This window comes from Plecotus auritus (genome assembly GCF_963455305.1).
Source record: "Plecotus auritus genome assembly, chromosome: 6".
Lineage (NCBI taxonomy): Eukaryota > Metazoa > Chordata > Mammalia > Chiroptera > Vespertilionidae > Plecotus > Plecotus auritus.
Genome location: NC_137773.1, coordinates 170,032,599 through 170,049,571, shown reverse-complemented (window position 1 = coordinate 170,049,571; position 16,973 = coordinate 170,032,599). Strand labels below are relative to the sequence as shown.

The window sequence follows — 16,973 nt, the reverse complement described above, 5'->3', positions numbered from 1 at the left end:
CTGCGATTCAGGACCACATCTCTGTCTGAGAGGAGCACCAGGATCACCTCCCTCCTCCTGCTTGGGCGAGGGGGTCTGGCTTGCAGGGAGGTCCTGACCCCACGTTCAGGCCCAGCTCTGGATTGCTGGCTGCTCCCCAGACACCTGTGCCTGGGACCATGGCCTTGGCCCTCCCAGCTCCCACCCCACGTTCGTTCTGTCCTCTCTTTGAGATCAGGACACCGGGCCCCTTCCTAAAGCCACTAGTAGCTGCTATGGACCAAGTGCTGGGTCCTCAGCCTGACATCTAGGTGCTTTCTGGGCTCCATAGATGCCCTTTGGGTCACACTGGTCCCCCTTAGCCTCCCCAATTCTGCCTCCACACATTTGCCCTCCTCTCTGAGGTTCCTCCTGGCCCCACTGTGCTTCCACCCATTTCAAAGCCTGCTCTAGGCAAGCTGCACAGTGGGGCGGAGGGCTGGCAGCATTAGCAGTTAGAGACAGAACGCCAGCCCCTCCCAGACCCGCGGCGGCAGCATCTTGCTTCCACAGATCCCTGAGTGGTTCATGCGTGCCACACGGTGGGAGGAGAAGCTTTTAAAATAAGATGGTCTCCAAGTGTGGGTCCTGGACCATCAACAACAGCGGAGCCGCCACACGAAAAATGCAAATTCCTGGGTCAAACCCCAAACATACAGGAATTAGAACATCTGGGGGTGAGACCCAGGAATCCGTATGTTTGATGCTGCAGAGTAATTCTCTTGTATTTTCTCTATACAGTATAAATAGTATAAATTAAAGTTACAAGTTACTATTGTAAAGTGTAATAAATTACAAAGTAAATTTTATTATAATTATAAATTATTATACATTGCTTATAAACGTTAGATATCTATACTAATAAAAGCATAATATGCTAATTAGATCAGACATCCTTCTGGATGACCTTCTGGATGAAGCTGGGGCTGCAAGGGCCGAGACCCTTGCACGAATTTTGTGCATCGGGCCTCTAGTTACATATAAATACATATGCTGCTATTGTATGTGATGCTTTTTTACTGTATACATGGAATACATTGTAAAATATCAAAACATCCTCAACAAGGCTGACGTCTCATTTAGCTGTGCTGTGCCCAGAACACCTGCCCTGCATTTGCACACACACGTTCCTAGAGAAATCACATAGGAGTATTTGGGTTGGGATTTTACATATATGTGTTTGTGTCATTCTGCAATTTCCCTTTTCTCACTCAATAATATGTTTTGAGAAACTTGCTGTTAGAAAGCAGAGGGCTACTTCATCATTTTTAGCTGCATTATATTCCATTGTATACATTTTTTTTTAAGCCACTAGTGGACAGTTGGGTTATTTCCAGATTTCCAGTAATACGACAGAGAACTTACTCGAACATTCCTTCTGTGCCAGGGTGAATGGTGTTCTTTAGGGCAGAACCCGCAAAGGGCTGGAAAGTGGGGTTGTTGATTACAGAGGCATGAGCGTGTTCAATGGTAATGGCCATGCCCAAACAGCTACAGCCCTTCAGTCCTTTGTACCTGCAAGGTTAATAACTCTGCAACCTTTGAAGTGGTATTATGACTCTCAGAATACCAATGCCAGACCAAGGCCTTGACCAAGGTTGGATGGCACTCGAGTATTTGAGGTTCAAAGTCGGCTTCTAGTGCACTCAGTGTTCTAGGTAAGCAAGGGCCCAGCAGGACCCAAAGTCACATCATTGGACTGAGGTTTCTTTCAAGGCTTCTTGGAACCCACATATTCAAAATGGAGTCATCTCAGAAATTCACCCAGAAATTACCCACGGGAAAGCCAATAGGATTTGCAATGCAGGCAGTCCTACGACATGGTCAAAATACAAACTAGGAGCTTCATCTGGAGGCTCGTGAAAGGTCAAACAGGAGTGGCGGTAGCAGACACAGAAATGTTTGGCAAGTCATCATAAGCATTGCTAAAAACAGAAGAAACAAGGGCAATTTCTTTTTCCCACGGGTGAGTGTGTGCCTGGGCCTCAGCGTCTCAGCCTGCACCCTGTGTAGTGTCCCTGACATGGAACAAAAGGCCATGACCTCATGCCCCTCCCCCGAGTAGAGCTTTCTCATGGTTCTCTAGAGTAATCGCAATATATTCCAAATTTAAAAACAGTCCCAGTCCTCAGCCCATCAGGAGTGAAACTGCACAAAGCTCTTTTTTTTTTTTTTTTTTTCCATTTTGACACTTTTTACAGGGAGAAAATGTGTGACTTCTCTTGACGAGCAAACAGCCAAAGGTGTGTGGGAAAGGTCTCTCATTTTTCTGGTGGCAAAACACCCTAAACTAAATTCATTAGCAGCTCTTCTGCTTGGAATTTTAAGATATTCTCTGACCTATATAAATTCCTTGTTGTGTCCTCTACTTACATAAGACAATTAACAGACATACGCTATGGCTACAGAGCAAAGCAGCCGCCTGGTATAATAGAAAGGGGCTCTGAGACTCATCTCACTGTTGAAAACATCCAAGTCGAGGCTCTACCCGCTGCGTCTACTCTTCTAAGAAATGTTCTTCATGTCTGTAATTTTGTGAATAGACACTGCTTTTGAGACATGAGTCAAGTCTTATCTTTAGTAGTTCTAACATGTATATGTCATTTAATCATGTTTGTATATTTTCCTACCTTCTAGAAAATATTACAGAACACCAGGACAGGGATTTGTCTATGTTTTATGAGCAACTAACTGTAATGAGTCCTGTGGGCAAAAGCTGAATTGGTGACTACCAACTCAAATAAATCAGTTCACATCCCTGCCCCTCACTTTTCTTTCTCCAAATGCACACGACACAGCATGCCCATTGGTTCCTTCGTTTGACAAATATTTGTTGAGATCTTACCCTGTGCGCCTTGCATCCGTCAAGGTGCTGGAGCTATAGAGGTGAACAAACATGAGGCTCATGCCCTTGTGGAATTGAAATACCAGTGGACCTGAAAGCTGCAGAAGCAAAAGCTATCGGTCAAAAGCAATATATGTATCTGCCTGTGGAGACTTCCTTTTCCTCTCTGTCTCTGAAACCAATGATCTTGCATGATTCCGCTGTGTATTGGCACCCACTCTAGACCACCTGGGCAGCAAAGGAGCTGTAACCTTCTTGAGGGCAACACACGGCTTAAGAGTTTTCATGTCCCCGATGCTTAGGATGCTGGGGTAGCTGCCTCTGAGCCCTGCACATGGCCTCAGGCCCAAGCGTCGCGAGCCTTTCTCTTTTTCTAAATGGCCTTTCAGCTGGGGTAGGTTATTGTGGATGTTGGATATAGGATGACAATGATAATAAAACTGACATTTTCCTACCAGAACTAACAATGGGTGAGTCTTTTGAAAGGTACCTTTTTTAGAAATATTAATGATTTGAACTTTTTAGGCCTGAGTTTATAGACATTTGGGGATGGCACATTTCACGTTCATTAAACCTGGATTGGCTTAATCTAGTGATTACCAACCTACCCCCAGTTTATGACCATGATTAACCCCTGAAGTCTGAATTAGGGCCTTTTGGTTGACCTCATTTGGCATAGAGTTAGATATAGCTCACTGATTGCAAAAGAAACCATCCTATTTTCACTCTGTTTGGATTTGCATGCCTCTGAGCTCACATACATACTCCACTACCTTAGATAACTGAGAGTTCACTATTTAAGAATTATGGGGATTATCACGAATAACTCACACCCACCTTCCTTATTGCAGAGTGAGATCTACTAATTAGCCTCAGGTCTAGGCAAAGGGCCCCTGTTGGGAGGGGCCCGGAGTACTGATTGCGGATCAGAGTTTAGTCATCTTCAGGGTGAGTCAAGTCTCCATGCACTGTAAGGGAGTGTGGGCCAGGAAGGAGGGCTCAGCTCTTGCCAGTGGTCTTTGTTCCTTTCACCACCATGCACACCCCCAACTTTCTTTTGTTCAAAGGGGCAGGATAGAGGAGTAGATGAGGAGGACAAGTGAAACCTCAGGCTGGCCATTCCAGAGGTGGTGGGGAGAGAGAGGAAGAAGAGAAGGAGAAAGAGGAGGAGGAGAAAGAGGAGGAGGAGGAGGAGGAGGAGAGATGGTGGCAGGTGTCTGCATAACTCCTACCATATCTCCTATCCAATCTTTCCATCACTTTCTGAAGTCTAGGTGGTTCTTCCCTTTTCAACATTATTTTTTTTAAAGTTAAACCTCTTCGGCTGTTCTAAAATATAGTTCCTATCAGAAAGGCAGGGTAAGTGCTTGGTTATTTTCCTTTATTCATTTTTAATCTCAATTTAATCCATTGAATTGTTTTTTGATGCTAAATTGTCCCCTTCTTGAAGTCCCTTCAAGTTGGCTTGTGTTGTTTTGACTTGCTTTTGTTTGTTTAGTCCTCGCCTGAGGATATTTTGCATTGATTTTTAAGGTGAATTGAAGAGAGAGGGAAAGACAGAAACATCGATGTGAGAGAAACACATTGATTGGTTGCCTCCTGCACAAGCCCCAACCAGGTTCTGGGCTGGGGAGGAGCCTGCAACCGAGGTATGTGCCCTTGACTGGAATCGAATCTGGGACCCTTCGGTCCACAGGCCGACGCTCTATCCACTGAGCCAAACCGGCTAGGGCTGCCTCCCTTGCTTTTGAGAACGAGTGCCCACAGCTTCTTTCTAATGTATTAACCAGACTTGGAAAATCCTCACAGTCCCTCTGCTTTGTCCTTTTTGCCTATCCACGACAAGTTTTATACTAGTTGTATTAGTTAAGAATGCTTTCAGCTGTAAGTAAGCATAATGAACAGAGTGTTCCAGTTTTTTTCACCAAACAAGAAGTCTGGAGCAGGCAGCTGTTAGCCTTTGTTCAGCAGCTCATGAGGTCTAGAGCCAGCACTGCTGTGATTCCCTGGGTCTCTCCTTCGTGGTTGCAAGATGGCAGTTCCTATTCCAGGCATGATGCTCAATCAGGGCAGGAAGAAAGGGGAGGTCAGAAACAGCTGCAGCTGTCCCTTTGTACCAGAAAAGCAAGAGTTTTCCCCAACTCCCTCCCCGCCTCCTCCACACCCCCCGCCCCCAGCCTCCTACCACCACTCCAGCTGAATTCCACCCAAATCTTACTGGCCAGACTGGATTATATGGTCAAACCCAACTTGCAAAGGAAGCTGGGAAAGTGAACAGTTAGCTTTGCTGATCTCTATAGCCCAGGCAGGCAAGGAAGTGGAAGTTGGAGTGAATACAGGGCTACTATTTCTGGGAGAGTGGTCTTGAGTCTTGAATCAACTTTCCCTATCCTGCTTCTATTTATTTTTAATTTTTTATTTTTATATAATTACTAACTGCCCTTGATTTTGAAGCAGGGTTAGACAGTTAAAAAGAACTGTGAGCTGGAACTGAGTAAAGCTTTATTTGCAAGACTGTCCTAAGGAAATAAACGTTAGCTGCTTTGACATCCATGCCCTGATGGCTCAGCTCAGCACTGTCCAGTTATCAGATGCCACCTCCAGCTGTGGGGTCTGTGCTGCCGAGTGGCCCACCTCCTCCTGACTGTAAGGGGACAGACCAGTCTCACCTTCGTCAGGACAGATACCCCATTGGAGCTGTAGTCATCCACACAATGCCAGAATACCTCGCGGCCAATTTCACCAGAGGCCACCCGACCTTCACGGTCAGGACAAAGAGCAGTGCTCACATCCAGCCAGCACTCTGTGCAGATGTTAAAACGCTGAGCTTATTCTGCAATGACAGGTACACTGCCACTGCCTGGAGCCTCGGAGTCCTGCTCATCCCAGCTCCTCTCTGAGGAACCCACCACCCAGCCCAAGACCTCCTTATAGTCCAGCAACTGAAGGCTAAGGCCTGGCCCAGCAGGGGCCTTGAGATCCTACTCCAGACAACACAAGGGGCATGCGTTTGTGTCCGTACATTTGATGGCCACGTGGCTTTGATTTTAAAATATTGGAATATCTCTTATGAGAAAGTACACTTGTTACTAGTCCTGCTGGTCATGTCTCTTGACTGTCCATGGCTGAAGGGCAAGTGGGTAGTTAATGATAGGTGGGTTATCTCTTCACTGACAGTCTTGGTTTCCTCATAGTGAATCGAGTCACTTGTTAGAAAATTTGAGCTGCTCAGACACAGTTTCTTTTTCTTTCCTATTCATGCTGCAAGTGAAGAAGGCAGGCGCAGAAGGACACACTCTGTATGATCCCATTGACATGAGGTTGAAGAAGAGGAAGTATGTTATAAGGAGTTAGGAGCAGCTACCCTTGGGGCACAAGAAGGCTTCTGGGGGACTGGTCTTGTTCCTTTTATGATCTGGGTGTTGAGAATGCAAAGTGGTACGGTCACTTCAGAAAACAAATGGTCAGTTCCTTAAAATGTTCAACTTACAGTTACGACAAGACTCAACAATTCCATCCAGTGACATACTGTATGTAAATATTTATTCATAGCAGCATTATCTACAATAGCAAACATCTGGAAAGTGAAGTGTTCATCACTTGGTAAACGCATACAGAAAACCTAGTGTACCTGTATACTAGAATACTAGTCAGCATGGGTAAACATGCTGAGTGTAGGAAGCAGACAAAGACTACACATTGTCCGATTCCATTTATATGACATTTCTAGAAAAGGCAAATCATTGGTTGCCGAGGACTGGAAATTAGAATGTGACTGAATGCAAATGCATATGACAAAACTTTTTGGGAGTGATGGAAATATTCTAAAAGTGGGTTGGGGTGATGGTTGCCTGACTTTATAAATGTACTAAACATCACTGAATTACAACGTATTGCGGGTGAACTTTATGGTATGCAATTTATCCCTCAATAAAATTGTTAAACAGAGCTCTCAATTTTCAAATGTTCTTAGCCAATTCATATTCTTAAAGGGGCTGTGTAAAAACAACATTCAAGTCTGTGGTGCAAGCCCTTGAGCTGCCTGCTTGCAACCTCAATGATGAGTGGCATCAACAGAAATTTGAATAAAATAAAATCCTTGTCCTCTAGGAGTTTAAGTGGCAAAGGGAGAAAATGGGACAGTAAACAGTTACAAAACCCTATGATATTTTATGTCAATTACACTTCCATTGAATAAAAAACACCCCATGATAAACATTGTCAGTGATATGTACCAGGGTGTCTGGGTCCAGAGGACGCCTGGCTCTGATGGGCTGGGGTGGGAGCAGACAGAGGAGGTGACACTAGAGCTGGGCTTTGCAGGGTAAGTAGAAATTCAGGAGGTTGCAAGTGTAGGAAGTGGAGAAGAGGGGTGGGTGACAGTTCCGGGCAGAGGGAACAGAATGGGCAAAGGCTCAGAGGTGTGAAAGAGCAATTCCCTTTCTGAGAACTGGGAAGGCTGGAGACAAGGTGCTCATGGAGAATAGATACAGAGGAGAGGAAGGAAGGAGCCAGAGCATAAAGGGCTTGGCAGCCTGTGTGAGAGTCTCTGGACAAAGGGTTAAGCAGGGTTTATTTGTTGGAGGAACACAGGCATGCTTCTTTTGGCCCAAATTAAACTTTGTATATCTTGGCAATATCCTATGGTACTCATTTAAAAAATATTCATTAATGTAGTGCTCATTAAGTGTCAGGCACTGTTCTAATAATATGGAAAGACTCATTTAATCCCATCAACAGTCGATCTCAAATGCTAACCTGCATACGAATCACGTGGAAGTCTTACAACAGAGAAACCAGAGTCTTTGAGGAATTCTTTAGTCCATTCCAATGAGGCAGTATTTTGGTCCTATTGTGATGAAGCTAGGATTTAGAAATGCACAAGTGTCAATGTACAAAACGACTAAACATGTACAAGGATATCACTGCATGAAATGTTACAACTCAAAAGGGAAGTGTATGTGAATGTCCAGTACCCTGCTGTTTTAAATATATTTAAAAATTTTAATAAATTATGAAAATTGACACTAGAGCAGACAACCTTGCCACACGTGTTGCTTTTGGAGGGCCCTAAGATAAAAACAGCAATTCTTTCATGAATCTTCTTGCTTTTCGCATCTTGAGATCATTTGTAGCATCTCCCTGGTTTCCCTCCAATAAACAACTTCTTCCTTAAATTGGTGGCATTATGTTATTTTTGAGAACTGAATCGCAGAGACTGTACCACAAGCCTGCGTGCTCCATCTTGTTTTGCAGAGTGCTGTATATCTAATTAAAGCTTCCCACCAGTCCATAAAAAGACCTAACATTTTAAAAAGCAGTTTGTGTTGGAGACGGCTCCAGGGCAGACTGGAGAAGGGGTTTCTTCATTACCAATAAACATATTTGCTTAAATTCAAAATTAATAATACATTACTTTGTACTGGAGCATTTTTAAATATTGCCGAAGCATAATCAGATCATGTCGCCACCTTTATGGTGTGGAACCCAAAACGGGTCATGTTCTTGCCAGCAGCACTCCGGCTTCTCAAGAAACGCTGGGGGATGAATAAATGATTTACCGAATGCCCATTACTGCACCCCTCTCTCTGGAAGAGAGTTGGAACTGACTTTATTTACAACTTCTTATTCTGTTCCTTTTCATTTATTGTCCTGCTATTCTTATGCCCTTGTTTCCCTTACAGAATGTATTCAAAACCCGGAGTTACATAGCCGCAATATAAATAAATACTGTCTTCTGAGGGCTTGACTATTACAGCTGTTGTTTTGTGGTTACTGTTATAGCTCAGGGGCTACAGACCTGGCGGTGTAGGTGGAGGCCTTCAGCCACGGGCACTCCCTTGGGAGACCATGAGCGTGGCATTCCCCCCCCCCCCCCGAATGGTGATATTTGGAAAGAAGGGAGAAACAGAAAGGGAAAAGCAGGTTGGTGAACCCTGGCATCAGGCAAGTCCCTTCTTCCAGGAATGCGGGATTGCTGGACTCCCTGAGCGTCGAGCTTCCATGTCCAAGGTGGGGGGCAGGAGCCCATTCGCGAGCTGAACCGTCCAGTGCCACGGTTAATGCCTGGCGTGTGACTTCATATGCTTTAATACTTTCCACGACCTTTTGCCTTTCTATGCTCTTTCAGGAAGAGGCAGCCTGGCCGAGCCCTGTCTCCCGCTGGCCTTTAAAGCCAGAGCTGCATTCAGAGGCTGAGCTTTTTCTCCTTTTGTTTAAATAGCAACAAAACTAAAATTCCTTCCATTTGGGTTCCCAGGGAGAACAAACTCTAGAGGAAAACAACTGTGTACATATATATGAATGTATATTTAATTTTTTTCTCTCCTTGATTAAACCTGGACGGAAGCTTTCAGCCCCCCCGCCCCAGGACATAGACTTAGTCCCCTCCCTCCGATTTCCCCCGACAGCTCGCGCTACTTTTCTCGGCCATTATCCCGAGTCCCTGGTGCTTCCTCCTTCACCGTCCCCGATCCTCCTCGGGCTCCTCGCCGGCCTCCTAACCGCCCGCCGCACCCCAGACTCACAGCGGTCGGGACGCTGCCAGGATGCCCTCCAGCCCCCGAGCACCAGGGCCCGCAGGTGCGCCCCGCCCCGCCCCTCCCGAGACCCCGCCCTTGAGCTCGCGTCACAGTGACGCGCGGCCCGCGCAGGCGCAGCTCGGCCCCGCCCCTCCCCGCTGCCGGCCGCCCGCCTGCTCGGTATTATGATTAGCTCTGGGTGCGGGGAATCGGCGGCCGGGAGGGATTCTTCGGAGCCGCGGCCGCTGCAGACGGACGCCCGCCTGCGGGCTGAGGTAGGGGAGCGCAGATCGCGGCTGAGTGCGGCGGCCCTGGGCGGGGGTGCGGGGCGGGCCTCCGCCGTTGCGGGGCTGGCCGCCCGTGCAGGGGCGCCCGCCGCTGGCGGAAAGTAAGTTGCGCGTTCCGCGCTCCCCGCGCCGGCTGCAGCGCGGGCCCAGGCAGATGCGGGGCCCGGGCTGCGGCGGCCCCGACCCGGTGCGACGGCGACGCGGCCTGGCAGCGAGGCGGCGGCGGGGCCCGGGCGGGAGCCGTCACTGCGGCGACCGGCCGCGGGCGCCCGGAGGCCCTGCCCTTGCGGCCGCGGCGGGATTGCGGCACCTCGGGAGGCGCCCGCATCCCCTCCCCGCCCCGGAGCGGGCCGAGAGCGGCGCCCGCAGGGCCCCGCGCCCCAGCCGGGCTCCCCGCGCCCAGCTTTTCCCATGCAGTGTGTATTCTCCGAATGTGTTTTCCTTTTTCAAACGAATCTGGAAATCTGGCTGCAGCAAGGGGGTTCCTCGGTAAAACTGCAGCCTTACAATAGAATGGGGATATTGTTGTCGGTAGAGAAAGGGCAACGGGGTAAGGAAGGAGGAGCAGTGCCATTCCCGAGGGAGAGCTAGAATTTTTCAGATTGGGAAACCTCCGTTCTTTTCCGTAGTCATCGCCTGTTGATTTCTTTCTGGACCATTTTACAAAAACCTACTGCCTTTTACTTGGACTTGGGATCCGGGAAAGTGACAGCCTTTTCTCCCCTGGGGGGTTCCTGAGGCTGTGCTAGTCCCGACAGTTGGACCAGATACAATCTAATAGCTTCCTAGGGACTTGGTTTCAAGTCCAGTATTTGGGGGAATTTATCAGTAGGGTTTTTAAATCTGTAGATGTCTGTGAATATGGAACCTGTCAAACTGTCAAGTTACTCCCCCCGCCCCCCGCCCCATTTAATTGAATGCATTCACAGAGTCTTAGGAGCAGACTTAATGCCTTTCTCATTTTATGGTGAAAGGTGAAGCATGGCTTGCAAGTGATGGAACCCCAAATGTTGGACATCCTATTGAATTTCCACCAAATTCCTTTCAAACATCAGATCCCTCAGTTTGGGTTCAATATACAGACTTGGGACACTATTCCCAAGTCAGTCTAATTTATCAGAATGCATATCAGTGTACTTTAAAACCTGGGGTTGTCGAGGCTTATGTAACCACTCTGTTAATTTATAATCTTGTTACATTGGTTTCCAGATTTACAAAATCATTCCCTTAAGGAAATCTGTCTTCAACGTCTGCTTAAATATTTCTCTTGGAATTGGGTTCCTGAAGAGGAATGTACTGTACAAGTGGTGTTTAAAGCATTACTAATTAGACAAGTTCCCTTTTTTTAAAATAAAGTATTGATTCTTTTATCTGACTGTTTAACTTTTCCTAGGAAAACAGATGACATCCCCATTTTACAGAACTAGAAATGAGAGAAGGTACATGACATTCCCAAGGTCATGTATGGAAGCAGTATAGTGACTGAAAATGAAATGCACGGTGTTAACTTCTCTTAACGCTCCGTCTTCCAGGCTTTCCAGGCAGAAACGTTGCGTGCCACCTCTCCCTTTTGCACACGTATAGTTGTTTCTCCACCTTTCCCTTTTGCACACGTATAGTTGTTTCTTTTTTAAATTTTATGCACAAAAAATTACTCTCACCCTATTAATTTTTTTTACTATTCTGGATACAATTTCTCGCAGTGAGATCCATATAAAACCGATGAGGACTCAGAAGTTATACCGATTTTCATTTTTCTAGAACTGCAGTGTAGATGGGCCTTTATGGTTCAAATATACTCCCAGAATCCTGAAACGAAGGCTTCTAAATGTCTATATTAAAATGGAAGGGCTTTCATATTTTTACTCGGTGCAGGAAATACTGTTTGTCAGAAGTTTACTGCGGGTGTCTCGTATGAAAGTGAAACTGAATGGAAAAGAAGAGGTGTTTATTTTTGTTGATACCCAGCAGCCATGGGTCTGTGCTTTGGTATAAATAAGGCATGATTTCTTCGCTGCAGCAGCTTGTCTGAGCCGGAGCTCATTGCACTGCTTAGGAAGAAAAGGGCACAAGTGAACTTTCCACATGGTCAGAATTATAAGGATTAAAACCATAGGTGAGGAACTCTTAAAGACTTGATGTAACTGTATGCCAGCTCTGTTTGCTGAACAACCGAAAGATAGAGTTTTAGCCAATGTGCTTTTCTAGGGAAACTATTATTGAGAATTTAGGTACTTCCCAGCCTGCCCATATGTGCAGGTCAATTCTTAGAGCAATTTAGGTGGAAATGTTGACTGGATTCTAGCAGTTTTGAATGTAAACTTAACCTATGATCATTTATTCATGGAGCCTTTGTGTGTCTATTTCTGGGGCACCGGGTTAGAGGGTAGCAATAGCTTACAGGCTGTTGGGGACACCAAGGTGAACAGTAGGGTCTGGTGAATGCTTAGGGGAGGCTTAGGCAAATCCCTGAGAAGCACGAGATGGGGACAAGGCATCTGACTTGGGAAGGCTTCCCAGAGTGGGTGATGGCTGAACTGCTCTTGGAGGACAGGTAGAGTTCTCAGGTGGAGACAAGGGGGAAGGGCTCTCAGAGTACAGGGAGGCTGAGAAGTCAAGGCCAAGTGGTGGAGGGAGAACTTAGATCCAAGTGGGTGAAAGGGAGTTGAGGTAGAAACAGTGCAGCTGTTCTTTTTTTAAAGAATATGAAAAGGAAGGGGGAGGAGTCGGGCAATAGCTTTGGGGATGGAGGGGGACACGTCCTGGTATTTTGCTATAGTTTGGGAGGAGCTGATGTGAAGTACCTGGGACTCAGTGAACGCTGGAGGTGTGCTGTCTGCACCAATGACCTGAAGCTACATCATCCACACTGTGGGCCCCTTCCTCATCAGTTTTTCTGTACAGGTGTTTGGGGTAGAGGCCTTCTATCCCATGGGAAACCACTTTTTGCTGGTGGTATGGGAGCAAGGCATCTAAAGAGGATTTCTGCTTTATTGTTCCTGAACATGTATTTCTCTGCTGTCACTTCCAGAGCCTCCTGAGATTCTGCTTTGGCACCTCCAGCATTTGGCCTCTGCTCAGGTAGGCTTTCACGACAAGTCAGGCCTCATTCCCTCTCCTTACTGTGTCCTGGCCCCCAAACTGCCGCTCCGTGGCTCCTCAGTAGCTATTTCTTTCTTTTTTTTTTTTTTTTAAATAATACATTTTATTGATTTTTTACAGAGAGGAAGGGAGAGGGATAGAGTTAGAAACATCAATGAGAGAGACACATCGATCAGCTGCCTCCTCCACACCTCCTACTGGGGATGTGCCTGCAACCAAGGTACATGCCCTTGACTGGAATCGAACCTGGGACCCTTCAGTCCGCAGGCTGACACTCTATCCACTGAGCCAAACCAGTCAGGGTCTCAGTAGCTATTTCAAAGTCAGAGGGCATTGTCTGCCCATGCACCATGATGTCTTAAGTTCTGGAGTGTCTCCAGCCTCAGGCAAGATTGGTCTGTTTGCCTTTCTAAAGGCGGACTCCTACGGCCACACATCGGCCCGGAAATGTGATGCATGTTATGAAATCCCTGCTCCAGAGTGCAGGTTACAGGACATGCCTCTGGTCCAGTCCTAGCCTCCGTGGGCCTCCGTTCACGGAATTATCTTTCTCAAACCCAAAAGATGGTCAGGTCCTTGAAGGCAGAGACCTTTGATTTCTACGTCCCCAGACCAGAGTAATGCCTTGGGCATAGCCAGTGTACCCGGGAAGAATGTCGATGAAGAAGCTTGAAAAAGATCTAAACTTCAGTTTGTGGATTTTTGTCAGCCTGTGAATAGAAACCGTCCCATTTCAATGCAGCTGGGTTGGATCTAAATTGTTTTACAGTCATAGAACTTGAGGGCTAGAAGCACATCTTCTACTCTGTACTCACAGGTAGTAGACGCTCAGGAAATGTGTCTTCCTTCCTGTGTTCCCGGTCGAGTGAGTGGCGCCACCTGCTACCACGCTCCACCAGATTCATCCTCCATCCCCTCTGATCTGTCCCTGAGCATTGAGTTCTTAGACTCTGCTTCCAAAACGTGTCTCCTCCATCACCTCCTCCTCCTCACTGTCCAGATCCTGGCCGCCCTCGTCTTTAAGTCTTCGTTTACCGGAGACATTTTCAGCTGTCTCCTTCCCTGTCTCCCAGCTCTAGTCTGATCTTCACTTCGCTGCCAGAGTGGTTTGTTGAACTGTCATCTCTGATTGCTGTGCCCCGCCCGGGACTCTGCTTTGGCTTCTTCGTGCCAGCTTTCATTTGTTCACTCATAAAATGTTATCTGTAGACGTTGGGTCGATGATACACTCAGTAGGCTCTGGGATACAGAGCTGAATAAAACAGACATGGGCCTTACCTGGACTGAACTTCGCATTTATTCTAGCGGGGAACACACATTATTTATCACATAATCACACAATTATATAACCACGACTGTGATAAGGGCTGCAATGAAAGAGGACGTGGTGCTGCGAGAGAGCACAGGGCTGTGGGAGAGTGTGGTGGTCAGGAAGGTGACCTTTAAGCGCAGGCAGAGTTAGCCAGCCCTGAGGAATACCAACTGACGTGCCAGGCCGGTGGGTATCGGCCCCGTGCCTCCCTGTCTGACCTCGTCTCCTGTGCCCCGTGTGTGTGTTTGTCCCAGACACACCCAGCTCTCTCAGGTCTCTGCTGGAAAGCCTCGCTCCCACCAAAACCGTGTTCAGTTCTTAGTTCAAACTCAGGAAAATCACTTTCTCTGAGCTCCTTCCTGTGAACTCCAGATTGGAAACGCCTTGAGGCAGGGACCCTCCTCGCATGGCCAGCAGAGGTGTGTGGGGGCAGTTCGTTGGGCCTGTTAAGAGTGAGGCTACTGATAATCAAAACAAGATGGGGAGCTCAGCATGCAGCCCCTCAGTATTGGACTCTGCTGGGAGGAAGGCCAGTTCTGAAAAGGTGTGCAAGTATGCGTCATTTTGATCACACTCACACCTTGCTCGTATGTAATATTCCACGCACCTTGCATAGTCACTGTCCAGGGTGGCCAGTGTCTCTGTTTCATAAAGACGTGCCTGTTTGAGAAGTCGGGTCATGTACTGGGCTCCAGATCCCATGGTATGGTCCCATTGCGCTGTGATGCTGCTCCTTATATTTGCTGAATAAATGAATTTTGATCATTTTTAAAGTGTACCTTTATGGTAGATTTAAGAGAAAAGTTGACCATGCGGTATTTTGAACTGCCGAATCTTAGGGTGCTGTCCCAGCTCCTCTTGATGTCCCGCTCCCCTCTGTGTACACACACCTTTCAGGCCATCATATTGTCTTCATATTGCACAGCAAGGGGAACGTGTTTGAATAATAGATCTAACTGAGCTTAATTAATATTCAGCCACGTTGGTCCTTCCATATTAGAGATTATATTTTACATAACACAACATAAGTTTTACTGTATACTTTATCTAGTAAAGTTCATTTTATTTATTTATTTTTCAATTATAATGGACATACAGTATTATATTAGTTTCAGCTATGCTACATAGTGATTAGAGGTAATTACAAAGTGATCACCCCAGTAAGTCTGGTATCTACCTGACACCATACATAGTTATTACAATAGCATTGACTATATTCCCGGTGCTGGACTTTACATCCTGTGAGAGAAAGTTCATTTTAGAGTTAGGACAATGTATTAAATAACTGGTGGGCAAATTATGTAGCAGAGTGTAATGTTTTCATGGGTCTCTTTTCGAAATAGTCAAAATATTGTGTAGCCTTTTTTATTCATTTATTTTTTGCTTGGACCAAAGCAGAGTGGTTGAACTTTAAAGTAAAGTTTAACTTTCTGTTTTACCTCATTTTCTACAGGTTAGACCAGCCGTGGGCAAACTACGGCCCGCGGGCCGGATCCGGCTGTTCTATCCGGTTCTCTTGCTCTCCCCTCCGCTCCTTTACTTTGAATTTATATTAGTTCACACAAACACTCCATCCATGCTTTTGTTCCGGCCCTCCGGCCCAGTTTAAGAACCCATTGTGGCCCTCGAGTCAAAAAGTTTGCCCACCCCTGGGACAGTTCTCTCCTTATTGGCATAAAGCCATATGAGTAAGTACTGCTGGAGAAGTTTGGAATGAGAATATTCAGTCTGCTGTTTTAGGGCTTGATTCTATCCTTTGTCCTCCTATTTTGTGAGTATTTGCTAATCTTGTGAAGGAGAATCCTTTTTTAGAAACAAATGGAGGGAATGTAATTTGCAGAGTCCATTAAAGTGGCGGTTTTGGAAAGGATAACGTTTTTAAGTAGAAAACAGAACCTCCCCAAGTGTTCCCTTCATTTTGAGTAGGTGGGATTTCATGATTGTTGCCTAAATGGTGAACCGTTAGGTATTTTTCAGGATCATCCCTCTTAGCCCTGCTGAACTTATCGCCCTTGTACCTCAAATCATAACCTCTCCACAACTGGTGTTCTTTGCAGAGTCAGCCAGTGGTCTGCTATCCGCCTGTTCGCCCACTTTCAGGAACAGTGTTCTATGACTGCCGTGGGAGGGCAAGCCGTGGTCTGTGGGCTGCCCCTGTCCACGGGGGTCCTGCCTTTTTATCCTCTGCACTTCCTGTGACATAGCTGGCCTGGGCTAACTTGTATAAATATTTATTTACTTTTATACATAGGTAACTTCTTTGTAAGAGTCTGGGATTGTGTTGTGTCCCACAGTTAGGGCTCAAATATTTTTTGCTGATGAAAATAGACTCAGTGTACCTGTTGCTTCCTCAGCCTGTAGGAATTGCATACCTTATTCCTTCCTCAAAGGAAGCAAACTATTTCATTGAATGTCTTGTTTATTAACATGACATAAATAGGGTTTAGACAATGTATTTTCAGGGAAATTGGTTTATCTCACCGATCTCAATGGAAAAGTAAATTGTGTACAGAAAGTAAAAAATTTAATAACCTCTACCTTTCCTAGGTTATAAAAGCAGTACATATTCACTGCCAAAAACTTAAAAAGCATACTAGTAAAGAGAAAAAAAATTCTATAATCTTATCAATTTAGTATTTTGGTATTTTTAACATAAAAGCATGTGCAAATTATATGCTTTTTCAAAAAAAATTGGGATCCTATGCCATGAAATTTGGCATGTGAGTTTTTTTCCTTACTATTTTATTGTGAGAATTTCTCCACGAGATTAAATAGCCTCAAAAAACAGCAGCGTAATGTTAATGTTAGGTGTACTATAATTTAACTATTTTCTTATTGTAGACCTTTAGGTTCTTTGTGATTATTTTGCAAATATAAATATAACTGAA

The 16,973-nt window shown here is 45.9% G+C and overlaps 1 protein-coding gene across 4 annotated transcripts in view; it reads left to right on the top strand.

Annotated features, from left to right (window-relative positions):
• Nucleotides 1-9,530: 9,530 nt before the first annotated feature.
• The window catches only part of SNRK (SNF related kinase), a 39,506-nt gene continuing 32,063 nt past the window's right edge, over nucleotides 9,531-16,973 (top strand). Inside the window, exons 1-2 of one of the 4 annotated variants that reach the window (XM_080675240.1) lie at nucleotides 9,547-9,659; nucleotides 12,703-12,752. In XM_080675240.1, coding sequence (XP_080531366.1) covers nucleotides 9,570-9,659; nucleotides 12,703-12,752 — 140 coding nt within the window. In that variant the 5' untranslated portion in view covers nucleotides 9,547-9,569. Of the gene's footprint in view, nucleotides 9,660-12,702; nucleotides 12,753-16,973 lie in introns of all 4 variants that reach the window. The other 3 variants (XM_080675237.1, XM_080675238.1, XM_080675239.1) reach the window with 3 other exon arrangements.